General features: G+C 32.3%; 1 protein-coding gene and 1 long non-coding RNA gene across 2 annotated transcripts in view; one reads left to right on the forward strand and one right to left on the reverse strand.

Moving 5' to 3' along the window:
- Positions 1–3,829, reverse strand: part of LOC111614490 — a 9,576-nt gene extending 5,747 nt beyond the window's left edge. The window contains exons 1-2 of the long non-coding RNA XR_002754941.1: positions 2,772–3,829; positions 2,077–2,684 (exon numbers count right to left, since the gene is read on the reverse strand). This is a non-coding gene — a long non-coding RNA (uncharacterized LOC111614490). The remainder of the gene's footprint in view (positions 1–2,076; positions 2,685–2,771) is intronic.
- Positions 1–14,416, forward strand: part of LOC111614492 (chromobox protein homolog 1-like) — a 44,795-nt gene that overhangs the window by 11,655 nt on the left and 18,724 nt on the right. The window contains exon 2 of the mRNA XM_023355868.1: positions 13,632–13,777. Within this exon, the coding sequence (XP_023211636.1) occupies positions 13,632–13,777 (146 nt within the window). The remainder of the gene's footprint in view (positions 1–13,631; positions 13,778–14,416) is intronic.

The raw sequence follows: 14,416 nt of genomic DNA on the forward strand, positions 1-14,416 counted from the left end.
AATTTTGACATTGCGCAAGGAAAATCGATTCATAAATCTGTTAAACCACCCTTTACTGGCTTTAAATTCGTGTTGACATGATTCATTAAAAGAAACGCATTCAAGCGCTCTTACACGCCGGTAAATCTTTATTGCCTTTTCCTGTATCACATTGGTATTCAAAGGAAAATTCCTTGAAAAGCAATCTTCTATCCATAACATCAAATACTTTTCCATTTTAGGAATTAAAGTGTCCTTTATACGAGCAGTTTTATTCAAACTTACTAATGATCCAGAGGAAATTCTAGCCCTTATTTTGGTTTCATTTCTTCTTATTGCTCGAATTGTTGCCGCCTGTAACTTTAAATCTTTAGCAATGACTATTGTTTTCTCACCAGATTTTAACCGATCCAATATTTTAAGTTTGTCTTCAAGGGATATATATCTTCTGCTCTTCTTAGAATTCTTCTTCATGGCAGGGATCGTGATAACTAAAGACAAAATTGTAGATAATGTAAAAATTATAAAATTACAGTGCTGTATTAGACTTACAGTACCTAATTTATATATAATTATATGTACAGTACCTAATTTATATATAATACTATACAGACAATGGTAAACTCAATTTACCCGTCTAAACTCTCCGTAGCGTGGCGCTGGACGGCGGAAAGTAGTTTGGCTGCCCGATGATGTTTTATCGAATTATAGGAGTTTTTTACCATGTTTGTACGGATACCGTCGCAATTTTTTTGATGTCATATATGAATCCGAATTATAGGAACCCGTGTTATAGGGGGTTGACTGTATTATGTTCCAACTGATGAGGGACTATAAATCTAAAATGAATTTTTTTTTTCTTTCTTTCTTTTTTGGAAAATACACGTGTATAAAGTCCTATAAATTAAACAATATGTAAACCTTTATTTATACCATTCATAGCAATTTGCTAAAGATATAGCTTAGTTTACAGCAATCCTTAATAATGTCACATTGGAATTACTTTTAGTGTATTAGCCTATAATATTGCATAGAAAGATAATTACAGTCGACCCCCTATAACGTACGTTCCTATAACGACAATTCCTATAACGTAGCGAAAAAACTGTAGAAACTTTCGTATAACGTACCTCCTATAACGTCATTTCGCGAGAAGATTGATAGAGTCTGGACCAATAGTGGATGAGCAGCCGAACTACTTACCTCCGACCCTGCGCCACGCTACGGAGCGGCTAAATTGAGTTTGCTATTGTCTGTTTAGTATTGTATATAAATTATGTATAAATTAAGTACTGTACATACAATTATATATTAATTATATATAAATTAGGTACTGTATATATAATTATATATTAACTTAATTTATTGTAACTTTATTATAATTATATATATGCTTTCTGCCGCCTGGCAACACGCTACGGAGATTTTAGGCTAGTAAGTTGAGTTTATTATCGTCTGCACAGTATGTAAATTAGGTACCGTAAGTCTAATACAGCACTAATTTTATACATTTCTTGTGAAAGAAACACTTCTTATTCAACGGCCATAAAAATTATTTATATTAATGATGTCTCCAAAGGTCAAGTTATCTTTCTGCGATAAATTATTTATCAGATATCGCGGCCGCCGTTTCGTGTGCTGTTCCGCGACGAAGACAAGCTTTGAACAACGGGCGTAGTCGAACGGTACACACTCGGTAAGTAATCCTATAATTTTTTGTTTATAGCATAGTTTATACGGATTACTCCCAAAAAATTATACGTGTTTTGGAAATGTTGAGTCGAATTAGTCTAGAATCGGTTAATTTTATAGAAGAAAACCTTTCGAACAGCCTTAGTCCGTAAAGTTCCCACCTATCGGGCTGCGATTGGCTCATGTATTTAATCGTTCCTACAACATAAAATTCGGTTAGCGTGGAACGTATCTAAGCGTTATAGGGGGTCTACTGTATTATTTTGTATAATGTTGTAATTTATCAAACCAATTATGTAAAAGATATGCTGTTAGTCTTTTTTACACAAACTTTAATATATAATTTGTGCGAATTTCGAGTTTATTTTGTGTAATTAATAAAGCGTTATGAAAACAATAACTTACCATTTTCTAAATGACATTTTATTGAAGAATCAATTTTTAATTTAATGTTTAAGTTCTCGTCCACTGTGGTCACTGTTATTTTGTTAAAGCAGAAAAAGCACCTCATTCGATCACTGCAGATTTAACCCAGAACCAGTGAAATTGCTGAGAAGTTCGCTGTGTGCAGCGCTTCAAGAAAACAAGTTTAACAACATTCTCAGCAGCATCGCTTAGAAGCACTGCTTAGTTTAACAACAACCCTTTTGTCCATGTATTCAACTGTTCCAGTTACATTCATTTTCACATGATAAAAATTTAAGAAGAGAATGTGTAACCAGCCATGCATGTATCCAGCTAAATAAATAACTTTATCATTAAACATACATGTGACCAGAGGGTCAGTTGTTGGTGACCTCACCGGGATGACACCACTGTGTCCTGGTGAACAGAACAGAAGCTGCAATGGCTGTTTATTTTCATTCTACTTTAGTTACACATGTGATTGCATGCATAGGCAATCAGATTTCAGATGGAGGAGGTCAGATAGACAGTGAGATGGAAGTGAATCACTTGGATACCAGTTAAACAAACAAATACCCGTTAGCTTGTATTTTTTCTTCACAAACAATCTACAATGAATAAACAATTAGTTAAACACTGTTAGTTGTCATGAGAGAGAGATAGCTCACATTTAGATTGCAATTTGATGTAAATACTTGGAGCTTTTGAAAGAGCCAGAGGTTGTATCCACAGGAGTGTTGAGTAGGATAGTTCTAGAATAGGGGTTGGCAATCTTTCAGTGGTGTTGTGCTGAGTGCCGATATGATTCTACCAAATTTATTATATATATGTTATGAAAATTAGTCTGGTTATAACTGACTTCAAAAATGTATACTTTTGAAGTTAAGTTGTTAATTGAATTATGTTCTTACATGTGAAGTGCTTGTATAAAGCCTGGTACTCACATGTGGAAATGGACGATGGAAACTGTCAACAGAATGGCAAAATGATGCCACTTTTATAGTTGAAGGTGACAGAATATGAAGTTGAAAATTTTCAACTTCTGCCATTGCAGAAAGCAGAATAGTAAAAATTAGACCAATAGGAAGGCCATTTGGCAATGTCGTCATAAAGATCACATGGGACAATAGTATTTGAACTATGGCAGTTGTCAAGGCTAAAAATTTTTATTTATATACTAAATATGTTGATATATTTCATTTATACACTATATAACTATCTGATTTTAATATTAAAATTGAATAGATGTTCTTACTGTGTAAAGTAGAGGAGTCAAACTGACAGCCCTGATGTGATTTTTCGTGGCCCCTGGCCATGATGCTCTTCAATAAAATAAAAAAAGAACAATGTGTTACGAAGAAAATAGCAAGTAACTGTCGCGTCATTGCTGTGACATCATATGTCATATGCTATGATGCACTGGTCAACCATGGGAGACTAGACCGCGTCATGTGCCTCACCAGTAACTTCAAGCCTATTTCAATCTAGAGATGCTAAGCTTAAAAACTCACTAAAAAGTTCTTTTCACTTGCAGAGCCATATATGGCAGGTAGGCACAGCTGCCACAGTCGAGGTGTGTAACCATATTTTCTTTGAATTTTAACAAAAGGCTTTTGCACTAGTTTCTTTTTAATTTAAGATTTGTGGGTTGTTTTCTTTTATAAATTAAATAGAAGATACTGTTAATACTAGTGATATTGACTTTAACTTTTATAAAACTAAATATCTTTAATTCATTCATTTTTGTTATTCATCCGAGCCTGCATATTACTCAATAAACAAAACTTAATCTAACACCTGGTAAACGTGCAGCCAATTTTATTAACCTCCTAACGTTTTTGGCCATGTTAAATGACCTTTATCAAGAAAAAACTTAAAAATTTGAAAACAGTACATTTGCATAAACAAGTAGGCTTTTTGAACATTTTTGAATGATATTCTATTGAACATTAGGTGCGTCATCTTTATCAATAGCTAATATTAAAACATAAAGATAAAATAAAAAGCATAAAAATAGAATGAAATCAGGACCATAAAGAGAAAATAACCACAAACATTAAAAAGAAATTCAAGACACCTGAAATATAACATAATGTAACAAGGGCATATAATAATGTAAAAAGCATTAGAGCTGTCTGTTTCTTAAAAATGCATTTTCTACTGTATCCGTTTCCTCTGTTTATTAGGGTTTATATCAAGCTTGAACGCCATGCCGCCGACACTTTAGTTGCTTCTCGAAAGTTGATGGAGAGACCTTTTTGATTGGCTTTGCAGATCTGCCAGGCTTCCACGTAACGACGGTGCTTAATGTCCCAAACTACTTGTATTAGTCTTGCTTGGTCCCATTCGGCTTTGACTTCTTGGGGGTCGGCTAAAACGTAAGTGGCCAATGCTGTGCATGGTTGTTCACTTCTTATGTTTCTTTGGTGTTCAGCTATCCTATCCTCGATAGATCATCCAGTGGCTCCAATATACATTAATTTATTTTGTCAATGTGTGTCCATTTCTGGAGTTCCTGGAGTTTATAAAATCCCCATTACGGACACACGGCAACAAAATAAATTAATGTATATTGGAGCCACTGGATGATCTATCGAGGATAAGATAGCTTAACACCAAAGAAACATAAGAAGTGAACAACCATGCACAGCACTGGCCACTTACGTTTTAGCCGACCCCCAAGAAGTCAAAGACGAATGGGACCAAGCAAGACTAATACAAGTAGTTCGGGACATTAAGCACCGTCGTTACGTGGAAGCCTGGAAGATCTGCAAAGCCAATCAAAAAGGTCTCTCCATCAACTTTCGAGAAGCAACTAAAGTATCGGCGGCATGGCATTCAAGCTTGATATAAACCCTAATAAACAGAGGAAACAGATACAGTAGAAAATGCATTTTTAAGAAACAGGCAGCTCTAATGCTTTTTACATTATTATATGCCCTTGTTACATTATGTTATATTTCAGGTGTCTTGAATTTCTTTTTAATGTTTGTGGTTATTTTCTCTTTTTGGTCCTGATTTCATTCTATTTTTATGCTTTTTATTTTATCTTTATGTTTTAATGTTAGCTATTGATAAAGATGACGCACCTAATGTTCAATAGAATATCATTCAAAAATGTTCAAAAAGCCTACTCGTTTATGCAAATGTACTGTTTTCAAATTTTTAAGTTTTTTCTTGATAAAGGTCATTTAACATGGCCAAAAACGTTAGGAAGTTAATAAAATTGGCTGCACGTTTACAAGGTGTTAGATTAAGTTTTGTTCATTTCTGTTATTAATTGTAAAGTATCAAAATTCAATTATAATTATGTAATTTAATTTTATCAAATCTTGATATCTTCAATATACTGTGTGTTTTAATTTTGAATAATAAAAGTTTATTATAAAATTTTGAAAGGGCACTTCTAAATCAAGATTGTGGATTTCATCAGTTACCACTTGTTAGATCATGACCATGTGAATTAAGTCCGATTATAAAATCATTAAATTTGATTAATATCAGATTTTGTGTCTAAACACAGAAAGCTCTCTAACTTATAAGATATAAGTTTTATTTAGTAATGTAAATTTGAAATGGTTTAATTATTTATCTGTTGTGGTCTGTTGAACCATTCTAGTGTATTATAAAAGTTGAAATTGTAAGGAACCAAGTCCGAGCATTATTTTTATTTACTTTTATTTTGCTTATCATTCTATTTTTGTTTGGGGCTTATGTTTTGTTAGGACGAAGGTTTCCTCACCATTCACCTTAGGAACTTAAAAATAGAAGAAAAACCAACTCACCGACGAAAGAAAAGCGCCGTAGAAAAACTCGCGCATACTTGCGCTTCCCGAGCGAAAAAAAGTAAGTCCGCACCGAGAAAAGGGGGGAGACCCCACAAGCATGAATTAGGGACTCGCTAAATCTTAAAAAATAAAAACGTCCCGAAAATTGTGAAAAAGAATAATGTAAAAGGTTAGCGAGTATTATCAGAAAATAGGCTGCCAGACAAATGAAAAAAGTTTATTGTTAGCGTTAAGTATGTAAATGAGGGGAGTGATCTCATTCAGAATTGTGACGTCACTTCGCACTATAAATCCCGAGTCTCAAGTGAAAATGAACGAGGTGAACTCCTGATAGCAACGAGCTTTGGTGAGCTTTGTAGCAGTGAACGAGAGAGGTGTCCGATAGGATCAAATAGTTCCAAGGCGATTTTGAAGTTATTTGATTTGTGGATCGACGATTATAGAAAGTCTTGAGAGTTTGAGGAAATAGGTTCCTAGTATATTGAGGTGACGATTAGGATCTTTAATTTATAAGAATTATTGTTTATAAGTTAAGTCTTTGATTTTTGTCAAATTCCAAAGGGGAATAGAATTAAGTTAGAAATAGATTGATTTGAGTTTTGTCGGGTTGATTCTTGTTGAATTTCATTGAATAAATTATTGTTTGATTTTTACTAAATACTGTATAGAGTTTTTTTAATAGAAGTTTAATTAAATATTTGATTTTTGTTATTGACAAACTTTGTCATTATTTAATTCGGTGCACGCTTAAAGTCCAGGCCTGGCACACTAACGCAAATCCGCGTAAAGTACCCATTAGGGAACGGCTATTTCCGGCACACAGTAGTGTCAATAATCGTTGGAAAAGTCGGAAAAATAAAATAGTACTTTACAAAATTAATATCATTTGTATTAACAGTATCTTCTACTTATAGCCTATTAACAGAAAATATGTACTTACCTTATATACTTGAAAACTTATTTACTAGTAATAAAAGTATATTATATGTAAGCTAATCAAATATTATCATCAGCAATCCTCACTGAATGAACTCCTGAAAGAAATGAATGGTTCTGCCTGTTACTACCAGTGATGGTGCTATGCTTTTTAAGTGTCTGTTAATCTGTGCTAGAGATTGGCCAACTCTCTCAAATTGGCAAATAATTCTAGAAATGTAGATCCCAGTCTGATTTGTGGAAATATTGCACTAAAGAAAATGGAAAAACTTCAAAATGTTCTTTTTTTGCTTCAAGAAATTCATAAGTGAAAATACCATTAATTTTACTTATTTATGTTAAAAGCATTTGTGGTAAATTACTGTCATCAACAGTGAAGAAAGGATGTGAATACAACAAAGGGAGTCTATTCAATACAATACTGATGTCTATGCTTTTTTCATTGTGAGGATGACATCTCTGAATTACATTAAGCTGCAACATGTAATCATTTGTTTGTTACTGGAACAAGTTCTTTTGGCTCTGTTTCAATAATTCCTAATATTTTTCAAACTATATTTGACACCAGCATGGTAATATTATTTTTATTGTTATTTCTGAAAGTAGTTTTGAATTTAAGTAGAAACACTACCTCAAACCGGATGTATGCAATATAAGAACATTTCCAAACCCAATATCCAGTTGCACAACAAACATTTTTAAATTTAACTTGTTCAATTTGCATTCTACCAGTAGAACCTGAGGATGATCTTTTTAAAGGTTGAAAATGATTTTGTTCTTTTAACTGGATATTGAGTTTGGTAGTTTTCTTATTTTGAATTTAAGCATAATTTTATTTGTAATTTATTATTATGTTTATAACAACACTTTATTGATGTTCTTTCATTTTGTCTGAACTTACAACACAGTCAGAACAATTTTACAAATATATTGCCAATCTCTCTCTAGCCCATAGACCAGGGGTGGCCAAAACGTGGTGCATTGGACGATTACAAGTGGCACTTCAGTTAGTTCTGAGCAAAATTGCCAGATTTGACTTTTTTGCGATTAAGTTTTTTGCAAAATGTTTTCGGCCATTTACACGCCTGTAAACTGATCAGAAATAAAGATTGCAAGACTCAAAATACATGCATACATTGTAATTTACTATGTGGAAAACACTCATTTTATCTGCAAAATAGACCGTAACAAATTGTGCAACAAATGTACTTGCCAAGACAGACTATAAAACAATAAATTTTTATAGTCTGTCTTGGCAAGTACATTTGTTGCACAATTTGTTACGGTCTATTTTGCAGATAAAATGAGTGTTTTCCACATAGTAAATTACAATGTATGCATGTATTTTGAGTCTTGCAATCTTTATTTCTGATCAGTTTACAGGCGTGTAAATGGCCGAAAACATTTATTGTGATTAAAGTTATTCCAAGCTGATCTCATTCTCAGTGTCAATAATTGTGGTGCAGAGTAATCTTCACCAAACGAGACTCTGGCAGCAATAGCACCATCGCCCTCTCGTACAGGAGATCATTGTTGACAATTGTAAATTGGTGCTTCAATAAACTGTCATAAATTAATTAATTCAACTGCGTGATTAAGTTATTCCCATTTCTTTCCTAAGGGAAGCAGATTTATTCTTATCTGTATTTATCTGAACGTAAGACTGTATAAAAAGTGTTCGAGTTATATGGCGCATCTGAACTCGTCTGTCAAAAAATTGGCGCATGGTATGCAAAAGGTTGGCCACCCCTGCCATAGACTGTAGGTCCAACAATTCACTTTGACTTTTGTGCCAACAACTTTGTCCTTTGCACCAACAACAATTAGCACCACACCATGGAAAAATCCTGAGAGATCCATTACATGTTATATTTAGATGAAAGTAAAGATGAAAAACTGAGGAAAAGCTTGTTCCCACTTGTCAGTGATCAAGGCTTTATTTGTATTAAGAAGAATGTTGTGCCACAGTTTGTTGTTTTCCATCTATCAGCAGTTGAGAATATCTCTCAACTACTATATATGGTTTTGTTTTTTGACAAAATGATAATCTGTTTAAGTCAGTTTAAATTTACAAAATTCTGTGTAGCCACAAGTGATATGTATGGACAGATTTAATGAATAGCATATTTTACTTTGGAACGACTTTCCATTATATTTCTGATTTAAAGAATTGGTCTTATGGATTTAAAAAAAAAAAGAATAGAAGACAGTCTCACTGCTAAGTATATAAAAGACAAAATGGAGGAAATTTTAGTTTTTGGGGTATTGCAAAAAGTAAAATTATTGCTTATCTGATTATGCTGTAAATTCAACAAAAGCTATTGAGTTATTGCTTGGAAAAGAGAATCAAAGTAATTGTTTTGCACATTCTCTGCTTGTTAAAGAGACAGTTGCAAATGTGCCTGATTTTTGTAAAATTCTTGAGAAAAAGCAATTGTTTTTCATAAAAAATAATAGCATTGCTAGTAAACTTGAAAAACAACAAAAAGAAAATGGTCATGTTATACTGAAATTAATACAAGAAGTTTATACTGGATAGAATTCAGTTTATTTAAGGCTTTAATGTTTTGTAAAGTTGAAAGATGATGATATGGTTGTTTTGCAAGATGATAATAATTGCAGAGTATAAATGTTAACACTTACCATGCTGGTCCAGTTGATTTAGTTTTTTACCTGTGTGCTGGCTGATGTTTCTAATTTTACTATATTTTCTACTGAAGATAGAAAATGTTCCACTGAAGCTAGATAAAAAGTGTAAACAGATTCTGATTTGTTGAACATTTCTTTATATTACACTCAATTTTGATGTATGTGTGCAATATTTTAATTAATTGTATTGCAATTTTATTTGGGCATGTTTTGCAAATAGACACAACGTAAAAAAAATTGAAAAACATTATAATGCTTATATTATATGTCATATTTACTAAGGAAACATTGCTAATTTAAGAATACATCGCTAATTACTTTTTAAGAAAAAATAATAAAATAAACAAAATAAAAAATCCGAAGTATAACAATTGTAACGAGAACCAAACTCGAAATCGAACTGTAAAAGTAATCTTAAAAACGAACTTTTCGTTTGAATTTTTGAAATTGATATGCCCTCTAATGGTCAAAATAGTAACTAATAAACACAAATAATCTTTTCACGTTTTGCTGCACATGTAATGATACATTTTAAAAGCGAAGATAACAAGATATTTCGAAAAACGTAATACTACGTTTTTCGTTTTTTGCAAAGGAATGCGAAAAATGTATCTTTACATTCGTAGCACGGTAAGTGTTAACTAATGGTTTGACATTTTCTCCCATAATTTGGACTATTTGGGACATTGCTGAATGCATTTGTAGTAGATATGCAGAATTTGAACAAATTAATGGATTGACAAAATAGATAAAAAGATTATTTTTGTATATGTTGAACTTGTCTGCATTATATAAAGAACTTTATGAAGAAAAAACTTGACAATAGTAGATTAGACTGACAATGTTCAAATATGTGCTAAAATGTCATATATAAGGGTTTTTTCCTGACTTGTTAAATTAATATTTCCTCCACATATATCAATAAATTACAATCAAGGGTCAAATGTTTTGCTAACACGAAACTAGCCAAAAAAATGAATATGAGAAACAATAGTGAATGCTCCTGAAATACCACGGTTATTTGCATTCGCAAAAACACATAAAAAAACACAATACAGTAGACCCCCCTATAATGCTTAGATACGTTCCACGCTAATCGAATTTTACGTTATAGGAATGATTAAATACATGATCCAATCGCAGCCCGATAGGTGGGAACTTTACGGACTAAGGCTGTTCGAAAGGTTTTCTTCTATAAAATTAACTGATTCTAGACTAATTCGACTCAACATTTCCAAAACACATATAATTTTTTGGGAGTAATCCGTATAAACTATGCTATAAACAAAAAATTATAGGATTACTTACCGAGTGTGTACCGTTCGACTACGCCCGTTGTTCAAAGCTTGTCTTCGTCGCGGAACAGCACACGAAACGGCGGCCGCGATTTCTGATAAATAATTTTTCGCAGAAAAATAACTTGACCTTTGGAGACATCATTAATATAAATAATTTTTATGGCCGTTGAATAAGAAGTGTTTCTTTCACAAGAAATGTATAAAATTAGTGCTGTATTAGACTTACGGTACCTAATTTACATACTGTACAGACGATAATAAACTCAACTTACTAGCCTAAAATCTCCGTAGCGTGTTGCCAGGCGGCAGAAAGCATATATATAATTATAATAAAGTTACAATAAATTAAGTTAATATTATTAATTATATACAGTACCTAATTTATATATAATTAATATATAATTATATGTACAGTACCTAATTTATATATAATACTAAACAGACGATAGCAAACTCAATTTAGCCGCTCCGTAGCGTGGCACAGGGTCGGAGGTAAGTAGTTCGGCTGCTCATCCACTATTGGTCCAGACTCTATCAATCTTGTCGCGAAACGACGTTATAGGAGGTACATAATCAATATGTACTGGAAGTAGAATAAGTTTTAAAAATATACTACACCGATATAAATCCAGCAAAATTTAATAAAATAAAAACGTTTTCAATAGTTTTTCAACGATCATCTTCAGTTACTAAAAATAGAACATTAAATATAGAACATAAAATGCGTTCGAAATAAATACAAAAATAAAAATTAACGAAAAACGCCCTAGTGGACAAACTAATGAAAAATTAACAAATAAATAGTGAAAAATTAATAATTGTAAAAGGATCTCCACGCAGTGGACAATGAATCGGCGTCCCTATGGTTTATACAACCGTTTTTCATGTGCGCTTTATAGATTTCTAATTTCTCTAGATGTTTGATCGTTTGCCGATTAGTTGTTGTTTTTATAATTGATGCCTGATCCCATAGCACATTTATATCTTGTTGTTTTGCGTACGATGCTAACACAGTGTTATCAACGTACACAACCAAAAAGAACCATGATAACACTGTGTTAGCATCGTACGCAAAACAACAAGATATAAATGTGCTATGGGATCAGGCATCAATTATAAAAACAACAACTAATCGGCAAACGATCAAACATCTAGAGAAATTAGAAATGTATAAAGCGCACATGAAAACCGGTTGTATAAACCATAGGGACGCCGACTTATTGTCCACTGCGTGGAGATCCTTTTACAATTATTAATTTTTCATTATTTATTTGTTAATTTTTCATTAGTTTGTCCACTAGGGCGTTTTTCGTTAATTTTTATTTTTGTATTTATTTCGAACGCATTTTATGTTCTATATTTAATGTTCTATTTTTAGTAACTGAAGATGATCGTTGAAAAACGATTGAAAACGTTTTTATTTTATTAAATTTTGCTGGATTTATATCAGTGTAGTTTATTTTTCAACTTATAGGAGGTACTTTATACGAAGGTTTCTACAATTTTTTCGCTACATTATAGGAATTGTCGTTATAGGAACGTATGTTATAGGGGGGTCGACTGTAACTAAGACCAGTGGTGGACAAAACTAAGACCCCCACTTGTATTTTAGAAGATATCATGCACAAATTATTCATCCCTCATCTAGAGAGATACCAATTCAATGCATCCAACCCAACAGAACTTATAGAACAACTGAAGAAGATAGCACATCCAGCTTATGCTACAGTCTTAGACTTCCAATTGTTATATCCTTCGATTGAACTTTCACCATGTTTCTGTGAACTCAGGGACTCCCTATTTTCAATAATTGAAGACACCACAATGCACCAGTAGGCTCTTGAACTGGCATATTTATTGTGCTATAGCTCCCTTTTTTCCAATTTAATGGGATCACTTACATGCAAGGTAAAGGAGTCCCGATGGAGGAGTCCCATATCAGGCTATTTGTGTGAAATGATGATCAAAATACTAACAATGTTCTACTGTGTTTTTTACCCACTATCTTATTGTATAAATGTTACATTGATGACATCATCATATTCTGGAAGGTGGAACCGGCACTAAAACTTTTCCTAGAAGCCATGAACAACAATACATTCAGGCTATTGTTAGAAATAGAGCAACATAGCAATCAAAGGTGCATTTCTTGGACATTGATATCAAAAATAGGTTGTATGGGAACATTTGTTCACCAAAGGATGAAGGGGCCAAGCAGATTTGTGTGTTGAAGATTGTCAACAAGAGCTATCCAAAAAAGTGATGAAATATAACTTTGATCACAAGTTTTGCTAGTAAAACACCGTGGGGCTAGGAGAATCTTGTTCATTTGGGAGTTTTTGTTTATTACATCAATGTTCCCATGCAACTCTCCTACACTTGATATTCCAGAGCTGTGGGTTGCACTGTTCAACTTGCTAAAATTGTAGATCATGCAGTTACATGACAAGAACATACTGATGACAAGGAGGCTTTAGTGTTTACATTTTGTTTAAATTTTCTTTATATTCTTATTTATTATTTCTGTGTATATTAATTTTGTTATTTTTGTTAACCATTACCATTGTATATTACATTTTTTTTGTAATGGCATATAGTTTTTTGTATTTTAAAATTTTTGTTCCATGCTCATGCATGAAGAGCAATTTGAAAATGTGTTTTATCTCTAGATTTGTAACATTCCATCTGCCATATTACTCAGAGAAGACAGTTTTATACTGTCAAAAAGTGCTCATACTCATTAAATTTATTTACCAGTAACTCCAATAGACAGTTTTTATATTTTTATTATTAGTAAGTGGTGGTGTTTGTTTTTTATCTTATTAATTTGGTTGTAAGTTCCAGATTGATTGATTTCACCTTATATATTTAATTTCTATTACAGAATAATATGGGTAAAAAAAAAGGACAAAAAGATTCAGCTCAACAAGATGCTGTTGAACCTGAAGAATATACAGTTGAAAAAATTTTAGATAAGAGAGTGAGGCAGGGAAGAATAGAATATCTTCTTAAATGGAAAGGATATCCTGAGTATATATTTTTAATCTAATTATATTGATGTTTCATTATTATGTAGATATAAAAAATATCAATTTTTATGTAATTCTAATTTGATTTTGTTTTTATTTATTATTTTACTAACTTGTATAGCTCAATAGTCTATAATTGATTAAAAATATCACTGTATACACTTATAGGTCAGAAGAATATATTTTCTGACCTATAAATATGTAAAGAATTATTCTTAGTCAATTATTATCTTACATTATTGATGATGATTTAAAGAAATATATTTAACTTATGTAGCAGACAATATGGCTAAAGAAAAATCAAATCTCTTATATCACGGGTTCCCAACCTATGGGTTGCGACCCAGAAGGGGGTCGCGACGGGTTTTCTGTGGGGTCGCCAACTTATACAGTAAACTAAAAAAAATATTCACTATAATGCAATTTTTATTTTTAATGGTGTCTTGAAGTTTGAATAATTTCATATATTTTTTTTAAAAATTAAAATAAGTGTAATCTAGGTACTCTATTCTGTCACAGTTGGTTGAAACATGTGTTGAGAGTTTGAGAGAAATAAATTAAATGTTGAGAATGACGTGAGATTGGCGTTAACAAAAACTCCTGCGAATTTTGAAACTGGTTAATAACATGCAATTTCAAC

This window comes from Centruroides sculpturatus, unplaced genomic scaffold (assembly GCF_000671375.1).
Source record: "Centruroides sculpturatus isolate CEXI.00-Female unplaced genomic scaffold, Cexi_2.0 scaffold2013, whole genome shotgun sequence".
In the NCBI taxonomy this organism is placed as follows: Eukaryota; Metazoa; Arthropoda; class Arachnida; order Scorpiones; family Buthidae; genus Centruroides; species Centruroides sculpturatus.